General features: G+C 49.2%; 1 protein-coding gene across 6 annotated transcripts; it reads right to left on the bottom strand.

The window, feature by feature from the left end:
* Nucleotides 1-56: 56 nt before the first annotated feature.
* Nucleotides 57-9,895, bottom strand: prf1.5 (perforin 1.5). 6 transcript variants are annotated; one of them, XM_035379725.1, is made up of 6 exons: nt 9,581-9,889; nt 4,087-4,247; nt 3,679-3,771; nt 1,188-1,297; nt 985-1,083; nt 57-586 (listed from the first exon to the last, which is right to left on the bottom strand). In XM_035379725.1, the coding sequence occupies exons 2-6, from the start codon at nt 4,217-4,219 to the stop codon at nt 422-424; spliced, it is 600 nt and encodes a 199-aa protein (XP_035235616.1). In that variant the 5' UTR covers nt 4,220-4,247; nt 9,581-9,889; the 3' UTR covers nt 57-421. The 6 variants fall into 6 exon arrangements, with proteins under 6 accessions (XP_035235616.1, XP_035235614.1, XP_035235617.1 ...); XM_035379723.1 differs by having other exon boundaries at nt 4,087-4,232; nt 9,581-9,888; XM_035379726.1 differs by lacking the exon at nt 9,581-9,889 and adding an exon at nt 5,816-6,399 and having other exon boundaries at nt 4,087-4,232.
* Nucleotides 9,896-10,254: the final 359 nt, after the last annotated feature.

Here is a 10,254-nt window from a genome sequence, read left to right on the forward strand (position 1 = left end):
GTTCTCTTTTTATACTGTTTATACCCTGTAGGTCACTATAGTGAAGGGGAGGGGCATTTGCATCACTACCGTTTATTCGTTTCGCTACAGGTAGAAAAATACAGTTAGACGACGATGCATCTTCGCCAGTTTAAAACAGTTTTCCTGAAGATCTCTGAAAGTTCCCTCGACGTATATATCGCTGCCCTGTGTTACCTGGAATACGTCATTTCCAGCGTGTAACCCTGAGAAGGAGCCAGGATGAAAGCATTCTGACTCGTGAATAAAACCGCTCACACAGCGCGTTTCACAGTGAAGCTCTGGACGTGTGGATTTACAGCATGCCTCTCCAGCAGGAGGACGCTTAGCTGCACACTTTGCGTATAAAAGCAGTGGTCCCGTTTTTGCGTTCCGCCCGGACGGACGGGGGAGGGAGTTTTTTTTAGAACTGGCTGTTGGGACGGCTCTGGATCCAGCGGGCCAGCTGCGGGATGCCCCCCACCCTGTCCACGAGGGCGCAGAGGCCCGGGTTCCGGCTGGCGAAGTCCGGCCGCAGGACGCTGAAGGTGGTGAAGCACACGTGCCAGTACAGGTCGGCCCAGGTCACCTGAGGAAGAGGAGGGAGGCGTGAGCGGGCGGGGGAGGAAGAGCCCGTGCGGCCGCTGCCATGAGTTTGCACGGGGAGGATGTCATGTGACTCCTCAGTCCTCCATCTGCATTACCCATAATTCCTGTCTCATCAACACTCCGCTCGGAGGGCACTGGCCTTGGGACTCCCATCTGGGCATAACTGCCAGGCTCATAACCCACAAATCTACAAGCAGAAGCGGTTTGCCACCAATATGAGATCCGCCAGTTTCTGGGGGGGGGGAGCGCTTTGCTAATTATTTCTGGCGAGTCCTGACCTCGCGTAAAGGGGGGTTCTAATCGGAGGCAGAGATTCAGACCACGTTTGGCTAGTCCCCGCCCCCGCCCCGCCCCAGCCCCGCCCCCAGCCCCGCTCACCGCGTTGCCCACCAGCCAGTCTCCGTCCCCCAGGTGCTTGTCCAGGAAGCTCAGCAGCTTGGGCGCGTTGCAGTCGAAGAGCTCGTCGATCTTCTGTTTCTGCGCAGCGGGACAAACAGTCAGTCAGCCCGTGTGTGTGAGAGACGGTCCCTGCCTCGGCGCTCGTAGGCCCGCGGGCCCCGCCATTTTCACCTCCCCCGTACCTTCAGCTCCTGGTCCTCCTCCCTCCAGGGGATCATGAGGGTGAAGTCGTTCAGGCTCTCCACCATCGCGTCCGCCTGGGCCTCCTCCAGCCTGCTGGTCCCCGTCAGCCCTGCCGAACAGATCCCACGCTAAGCTCGCACGCGCCTTCCCCGTTTTTTTATTTTATCTGACCGTCTCAACCGCTTTTCCCCCCCTCAACGTTTGAATTTTGCGCTACTGAACACTGCGAAGGCCTGTAGAACAAACTGCCATTTGTGTCCTGCTAATGGTGGTGCCGGATCGCCTCTTTTCCCGCCCAAAAACCAACCAACTAAATTTTTTTTTTAATTATAGTTTTTGAAAATGACCATAATGAGGGGTTTTCCCCTTTTCTGAGGAGTTTTCCCTTTTCTGAGGAGTTTTCCCTTTTCAATTCACCGAGTGGCAGACATTAAGTGGAATTGGCCAGAGTAGAACGTTACATAATGGCAGGCCTTTGCATCCTGTTGCTGAATCTTTGATCGTTAGTCTTGATTAGCACTGAACAGATATTTGCTCAGAAGGGTATCACACCGGCAACGGGAAGCGCTTTTTGGGTTAGCGGTGTGTGTGCACATTTCAGTTTCCTGATCTGGAGCCCTGTGGTTTTGTCTCTCAGCAAGCATCTCTGAGTAGTGATTAATGTCTCTGTGTTTATTCTCTTAGCGCTTCTGCTTTCCCCCCCGCCCCCCCCCAGAGATGGCAGACTCTAATGGGTCCCCCCCCATTAGACTGTCAAAGCAAATTTATCTCTTGAGCATCAACAGCGATCGGTGCACATGCCAGGTGTTTTCCAGCGAAGTTGCCAAGGAAATGGGAAGCAGGTAATGCGAACGAGCCCCTACCCTGCGGTTTGGTGATCGCTTGTTTGTTTGCATGAGGGAGTCCTCAGGTCAAGGTGTGGTTAAACTCTGGCACTTCATTTACATTTAATGTGCATTTGGCCATGCCGTCCAGAATCGTTTTCACCTTCGCTAAAGATTTTTTTTAAAAAGGCTGTAAAAAATATCTGTTGTTTATCAGCTTGATCTTACACTCAATATGAGAGAAATATAACCTTTGATTGAACCCTTTATTTTTTTTTTGAACGAAATCTTAAAACTAATACAGAAAAAATAACCTTAAAATAAAAAACCTAATTTTCTCCATAACATGTGTGAATATTGTTGCCACCTCTAGAAGTTCTTATGAACAAAATATAATTGACATATTCCCATTCCTATGTAACTTTTACTGAAGTGCACCGAGTCTTCAGCAGAAGTCGGGAATGTTATCCAGCTTTTTTTTTTGCTCATTAATTGAGGGTGCCTAATAATTATAGTGGGCACTGCATAGGAAGTCAAATCACTTATTGATACAGTTTTAAATTTACAATATGAAGTTGCATAAATTAGCAATAAAAACCCAAACCCTTCATCCTTATCCTCATCCTCAATCAGGGATTGAGCAGTTTCCCAGAACCAGTATACACTGGGTATTAAGGCCCAATTTTCAGTCCTGTAGGCAAAATGGAGAAATATCCTGTGATGTCGCTATATGGGATATGCAAGTATAGAGCCATAACCACCCACCACCCACCCCCAACTGCCCTTAAAAAATCAGTTGCAACCAGTATATAACAGGTGTTAAGTTTGTAGTTCTGTAGGCAAAATGGAGAAGTTTCCTGTGACATGGCTGTATGGGATGAGTAAGTATATAGCCATAAGCAGCCCTTCAATCGAGTGCCCCTCTCTACAGTCAGCTGAAAGGTATCTCCTCAGGAGAAGATGAGCTTCGGAGATGAGCTCAGCCGGGCGGCAGACGCGTTACCATGACGAGTTCCCAGCGCAACAGGAGCGTGCGCTTCCTGGAGGAAGTTCTCATTTGCGCAACGCTGGTTGTTATCGCTGGACTGGCGGCTCGCTGCCTGGGAGGGCTTTGGGGAAATCACTACGAATAAGAGTTTTCACCGGGTTTTCCCAAAGGGAAAGCGCTCTTAATTCGCTCGTAATCCGGGCCCCTCTGCCAAACTCTGCTCCCTTCTCAAGTATGGCTGGTGAACAGAAATGGATCGATTTTCTTTTAACAGCTGGTATATATATTTTACTTCCAGGTCTGTGAGGGAGCGGATGAGTGGAGAGAGAGGAAAGCTTGCTGCAGACCCGCCTACCCTCTGCTAAAGACGGTGAATATAGCCTGAGACAGGAAAAGGTGCATCAGAGAACAAAAGAAACGTAATTTATTTTTCTTATTTGCCAAATGTTTTCAATGATTCTGTGGTAGTGAAGTGACCGGCAGCAGCATGGCATAATGACTGAACTGGACTTTGATTCCCGGGTAGAACACTGTCTTTGTGCCCTGGAGCGAGGTACTTAACCTGCATCGCTTAAGTTTATATCCAGCTGTATAAATTGATGCAGTGTAAATTCTCTGTCTGCTAAATACCTGTAATGTACTGTAATGTAGTGAAGGCAGAAAGAAAATGGTCGTTACCTGCATCTTTAGCCAGGAACCTGGCGATGGCCAGACTCTGGTTCAGCTCGACCCCGTCCACCTCCAGCACAGGCAGCTGCTCGAGGGGAAAGGCTGGGGAAAAGGGGGTGAGGACATTAATCATAAGTGGTGTCAGCACTCATCTGAAGAACAAAACATCTCGTCATTTCACAGAGAATGGGTGCAGATCTGCATCTGGTTACTCACAGGGCTTAAGGGATGGCCGGGGTGCATTCTGGGTACTCACAGGGCTTAAGGGACGGCCGGGGTGCATTCTGGGTACTCACAGGTTTTAAGGGGGCAGCCAGACTGCATTCTGGGTACTCACAGGTTTTAAGGGACGGCCGGGGTGCATTCTGGGTACTCACAGGTTTTAAGGGACGGCCGGGGTGCATTCTGGGTACTCACAGGTTTTAAGGGACGGCCAGTCTGTCCACTCCACCCTGTGGTCCTGGAAGGGGATCTCTGCATAGGCCAGGATGTAGCGGGAGAGTTCCGCTCTCCCGCGCATGTTGAAGTAGATGAGCTTGTAGAGCGACATACAGCCGGCAGATCTGCAACACAGGCACCTGTAACTGCACATTGGTTTACCCGGGTTAAGGCACAGCGTGCGGCTGGCCCAGTCCTAATCCCACAGATGTATTCTCAGGAGCGTGGGCGGGTGAATACCGAGTGCCAAATCAAACGTCAGTAACAATAGGGCCCCGTTCATCAGTGAGCATCACGAGTGCAAGTGCGACTGAGTTTACATTTCTGAAAACATCTTGAATCTTACTCCTCGAATTCCACCTTTTTGGAATTCCACAGATAACAGGATGGTCAGTGAGCACTGTGACCTTGAGAGTGTAAACAGGTCTGTTGTTTGCTCAAAAGAAAAAATTCTTGACCATCTAGTATGGACTGTGTGTTTCTCTCTTATCAGCACCCGGGTTACTTAACCCCACAAAGTATAGCTAAAAGCAGAAAGTTTCAACAGATAACTTCATGCAGAGGAGAGAAAAACAACTTGCAGAATACAAACTTTTTCAAGGACAATTTTCAGCTCTCTACAGCAGATGTAAATGACTAATGTTTTAATTATACCCCTGGTGAATGTGACTTCAACGGACAGGGAACTACCTTGACAACACAGCTTGTTTCATTGTCAGGCAGGTAAACATTTAACTGTGGAAATGTTTCAAAAGGGCTGTAATTCGTACATGGATCACCCGATGTATAAATACTCCAAAAATTCAAGCTGACAGTCTGCACTTAAACCTCTTTTTCATTGTTTTCTTTCAAATCCAACACATTGGAGTACAGAGCAAAAACTGTCACAGTCCCAAGACATTCGCATTTAACTGTAAATTGTATCCTACACAAGTTTGAATAATAGCAATTCACTGAAAAACAGCAATGGAAAGCTCATACACAATAGAAACAACAAGAGCATACTTCAGTTACAAGACCATTTCGAGCATTTAAATTCAGCTAGGTTTACAAGGGTAGCTACTATCTTGAGAACCTTTTTGCATACAGGAGATTAAAAACACACTGCTGTAAATTAAATTTAACCTGCAGGGCATCTCTAAAGAACAAAACTGAATTGGAAACGTGCGCTCCTTTTAAATGTGAAAAAACACAATTAATCACCTTACCCGAAATTACCTTGACCTTCGATTTTCAGTTTTTGTCTCCTTTGGCGACGAACAAAGGAGGCAGTTTATGAGTAATGATATTTGCCGGTTATCTTGTTGTGATATCTGCTTACTCAACTTCAGATTTATCACCGGAAGATTGCAGACGCGCTAATCCATCGCTGTGAAAAAGACGCGTTTTGAAACCTCACAAGTGTCGCAACCAAGCTGCTAGCAATTAAGGAGCCCGAAGCACCCAGTTCAAAGTGGTTCGAACTTCCTCTGTAGATTGCAAATCATAATGAAGGTAAAGCAGTTATTGTAACCATTTCATTAAAATAGGTCAGTTTTGTTCAGAGAGAGTCTATACCCTCTGCATGTTTTTGACTCAGACGAGTTTCTTTTTGTGTATACAGCTACCTTCCACTGCAATTTAGCGTTTCATGTCAGCAATGAACACGGTTGTTTAAAAAACACCTTTTAAGCACATCCAAACACCCCCCAACAAGAACTTATCTTACCAGCTAGTCCCTAAATCTAGTATTTCAAGACAGTGTATGGAGCTCCGCGGGGCGAAAGCAAAAAATAGCACGGCCCTTTCTGGTTAGCTAAATATACAGTAAGATCCCTGAACTACATGGCAGCTCTTGCGCACTATCTAATCACCGTTTACAAAGGGGACGCGTTATGCCACGCGGCAAAAATGGCTTAAGGCAGATGGAAATATTTTGCTTTAAATAAGTCCCCTCCTGGTCACTCATATAGTCAAAGTTCTTGTTTGTGTGAGTATAAATTAGAATATTTTGCCGTTCTAGTCAAAAAACCTAACCTGTCAGCTACTGGTTTCCTTTTCCGTTTCTCATAAAATGACCATTTTTTCTGTGGTACAAGTTTCATTTATTAGCAAACAGAAATATACTGTACAATTTGAAGAAATATGACTATTAAGTCATTGTTGAATTGAAAATTAGTATGTTGCAAAACATTAACAGAAGTGCAATTATAAAATAAAAAGAGCAATTTAGGAAGAATTATCCCATAATCAAACAAGGAGCTTTGCTGAGCTAGCCTTGGATTCTTTGGGTTTAGTCAGAACAGGTCTTGATAGGCTAATCGTTGCAATGGTTTCCAAAGTGCTTTATCTCTCAATCACCCGGAGAGTATCTTCCACACCTGTAGCCAGTCAGATGCTGGTCACACGTGACACTGTAGGTGAAATAGAAGACCCCCTGGTTTAGTTTGCAGCTGTACGAGTGAACGCCTCGTTCAGGGTAGATTTTGCACTGGCCCAGGAAGTCGTGGAAAAACAGGTCTCGATCCCAGACCTCGAACGACAGCTGACGGCCCAGCTCCACCGTGCCGAAGTTATAAGTCGCGTTCCACCTGGGATGGGCGTCGTTCTTGATCACGTCCGTCTCCTCGTAGCGCTCGCCGTACGACACCTTGACGAACCCGTCGGCCTGGGAGAAGACGTCGGCCTTCAAGCCGGCGGCCCTCTCCACGACGATCCTCAGGCGGCCGAGCCCCGCCCGCAGGGGGCAGCAGTGGTGGTCCAGGTTGGGGCCGGGGGAGCAGGTGTCGGCGTTGCTCTGGGCCGCCTCCAGCTTGTTCTCCTCTATGTACTCCAGAACCGCTCTCCTCAGGTTGGCGCTCACCCCCGGGTCGCCGACCAGGTGGTGGAGAGGGAGGACCGAGTAGGAGACCACGTCGGGGTTGTCGTACAGGCTGCTCATCCAGCTGCCGTAGGCCTCCGAGGGCTCCTGGTTGAACAGGACGTCCGGGAAGTATTTCTCCCCTCCGAGGACCTCGATCTTGTGCGTCATGAAGCCTTGGTAGAAGCCCGTGGTCATGTTGTCCCTGAGAATGCTGCTGCACTTGTGGGTGAGGGACAGGTTGGCGGGCAGGAAGCCCAGCGCCATCTTCAGCTCGATGTCCAAGCACTTCTTGATCTCCGTCTCGGAGAAGCCCTGCAGGGTCGCCAGGCAGGTGCGGAACGCGGTGATGCGCCTCACCCGGCCGCCCAGGTGCACCTGCCGGATGTAGTGAGTTCCGTACGTGTCGATCACCCGCCGGTACCGGTGGCTGGTGCGGTCGTCGTACTCGCTGGGCAAGCCCTGAAGGTGCTTAGAGAACTCTCCACTGAGTGTTGGGTGGTCCGCCAGTCTGTAACTACAGAAGTAAGAAATTATTTTTTTAACAATATTTTTTCATTGAAAATATGGCTTACAGTATTGTCAGAGAAAACTTCCATTAGCATTATAATGCAATCCAATTAACACATGAAAGATAGCATGTCCAAACTGTGCAGGGGTGTATTGCTAAATGTTTTCAGTGAGTTCAGAATGTGTTTTTAAAATGCATCATTTTAAAACTGGTCATTTTGAGGGCACACAGGCTCTTGAGGTGTTTCCCAGAGTAGCGGCCCCTGGGCCCTTACCTGTAGTGCGTGCAGCTGATCTCGTGGGTGGCGAAGGTGGCCTTGTCCAGGCTGAACTGGGCCCTGGCGAACTGGGCGATCTCGGAGCGGCTGCCCCGCAGGATGGCCACGCCCAGGTCCTCCACGTTCAGGCCCGCCCCCCAGTCGCTGTCGACGAGGGAGGCGGAGCTCCGCACCAGCGAGTCGACGGAGTGGTGCAGGGCGCTGGACAGCTGCTTCCTGCAGCGGCTGAAGGGCCGCCAGTCCAGCACGGACGCCGGGACCTTCTGCGCCCGCCCGCCCTGCAGGCGGTTCTCGCACAGCGCGCAGGTGCCGTTGGGCGACAGGTAGGCCCGGACGTCGATCACGTACGCGCCCTTGCGCTGCATCCTGACCACGTCGAACCCCTCCCCCGCCAGGTTGTGCCCGGGCACGAAGGGGGCTGCCTGGCACTCCGAGAGGGAGCCCGTCCTACAGCCCGCACACCTGCTCACCTGCAGCAGGAGCAGGAGAGCCGCGGCCAGCCCCGACAACCCTTTGGGCCTCTCTAACACTAGGGCATGCATAGCGCACATCTGGAAGGTGATAGGGTTAGAAATACAGAGAGCAAATTCATGGAAGAATTATTCGGGAGCAGTGAATTTCCATTATTGCAATTCTTGATACATTTATTGATACGTTTGTACTTGCATTTACAGTTAAGCATTTAGCAGATGCCCTTATCCAGAGCGCCTTATAAAGGGCACTGATCATGCCCAGTCATTAATCTCGCATGTATAGCAGTAAGTACACAAACCTACAAGGTAAAATTAAGGCCCGCAGTGGGTGGAATAAGGACGTTGAACATGTAACTCTGAAGTAACAAACTGGATTGTGGGTATCGGTGTTTGATGTAGTGAAGGGAGATGTAAACGCTTGATAAATGCTCACAGGTCATGTGGTATTTATGTGGTAATGCGTCCTACTTTCTGGTGAATATGCCTACAAAGAAATTTGTTCATTGTTGTATTTTTCTCACGTGATCTACTACCCACAGAATATTTACATATAAATACAAATGCAGTAGTGAATAGAAGCAGTTAAATGTCAGCTCTTGTGAACCAGCCCGCTGTGTCTGCATTGGCTGCGTAGGCTGTGGATCATTCATGCCTCTGTAACCTCTTTGGTCATGGAATTTTAAACCCCTTGGCCTTGGAAACGGGCGCATGCCGAATCAGCATAACGTCCACTGAACCCCGAGCGCGTAAGTCAGCCACTTACCATATAGCGGCCCACACTCGTCCGGTCTGAGTCACGCCCTGTGTTCATTGTAAAAGAGTTTTTTTTTTTTTTGTTTTTTAAACGCATGCTTCCTGCTAGACTTTGACTCCTGTGTTTTTGTGGAAAACCTTTTTTTTTGTCCCAGTTTTATCATATGCTGTTGTTTTGTGCATGGAGCAGTTATACATTCACATATTTGATTTATACTCAAATTTAAATAGTTGCTTTGCAGAAAAAAAGCATCAACCACATGAACATCAGCCACTGTTTCTTATGTCATTACTGTTTAAATGACATAAGAAATTCCATGCAACTGAAATGCCACAGCAGTTTCTGCAAAACTTTTTTTTTTACCAACCCACTGTTGCATGTTGTAAAGAATATATATATATATATATTTGTTTTTTGTTTTTTTTAAAATGCATGTTTTGAGGTCAAATACACAGCTGAGTGACGTTTGATATTTTTCCTAATCCTGCTTAAATGAGGCTGAGGCATTAAATCCCCCAGCATGCCACAGAAGCCATCGCCACGGAGACGGACCCAGCGGCGGGCTGGCGGCACCCGTGCTCAGAATAAAGAGAGAGAGCCCTTTGGAATTCGCCCGTACCTTCCAGCCCAGCTGTTTGTTTTCGTCTCTCTTCTTTCCCCCCCCTCCGTTCCTCCAGCGCTCGCGGCGTTCGGTTTCACCGTCCGATCCCGTTCGTCCGGTCGGTCCTTCTTTCCTTCCTTCCTTCCCCCTCTTTTGTTACTTTTTTTTCCCCGGAGGGAGTGCCGGGAGGGAGTGCCGTCCTCAGAGGAGTTCGTGAAGGAGCCACCCAGCCCCGCTGCAGACTCCGACCGCGAGCTCCGATCAGAAGTGGCGGGGTTAAATGTCCGACCCGCTGCGAGCAGAGAGAGGGAGAGGGAGAGGGAGAGGGAGAGGGAGGGAGGGAGGGAGGGAGAGGGAGAGAGAGAGAGGGAGAGGGAGAGGGAGAGGGAGAGGGAGAGGGAGAGGGAGAGGGAGAGGGAGAGGGAGAGGGAGAGGGAGAGGGAGAGGGAGAGGGAGAGGGAGAGAGAGAGAGGGAGAGGGAGAGGGAGAGAGAGAGACAGAGAGGGAGAGAGAGAGATCCCCCACTGCCAGCCCCCTCTTACTAAGTTCTACCACATGTCCTGTGCAGGGATATGTTTTTCTTTGGCATGCTGGAACGGGCAGCATGAATGCCAGCTGTGCTGTGGGGAGGGGGGGTGCGTGCGGGGCCGGGAGTGGGGGGGCCCCGCTTCACGTCCGAGCCAATCGGCCAA

This window comes from Anguilla anguilla, chromosome 10 (genome assembly GCF_013347855.1).
Source record: "Anguilla anguilla isolate fAngAng1 chromosome 10, fAngAng1.pri, whole genome shotgun sequence".
Taxonomy (NCBI): domain Eukaryota; kingdom Metazoa; phylum Chordata; class Actinopteri; order Anguilliformes; family Anguillidae; genus Anguilla; species Anguilla anguilla.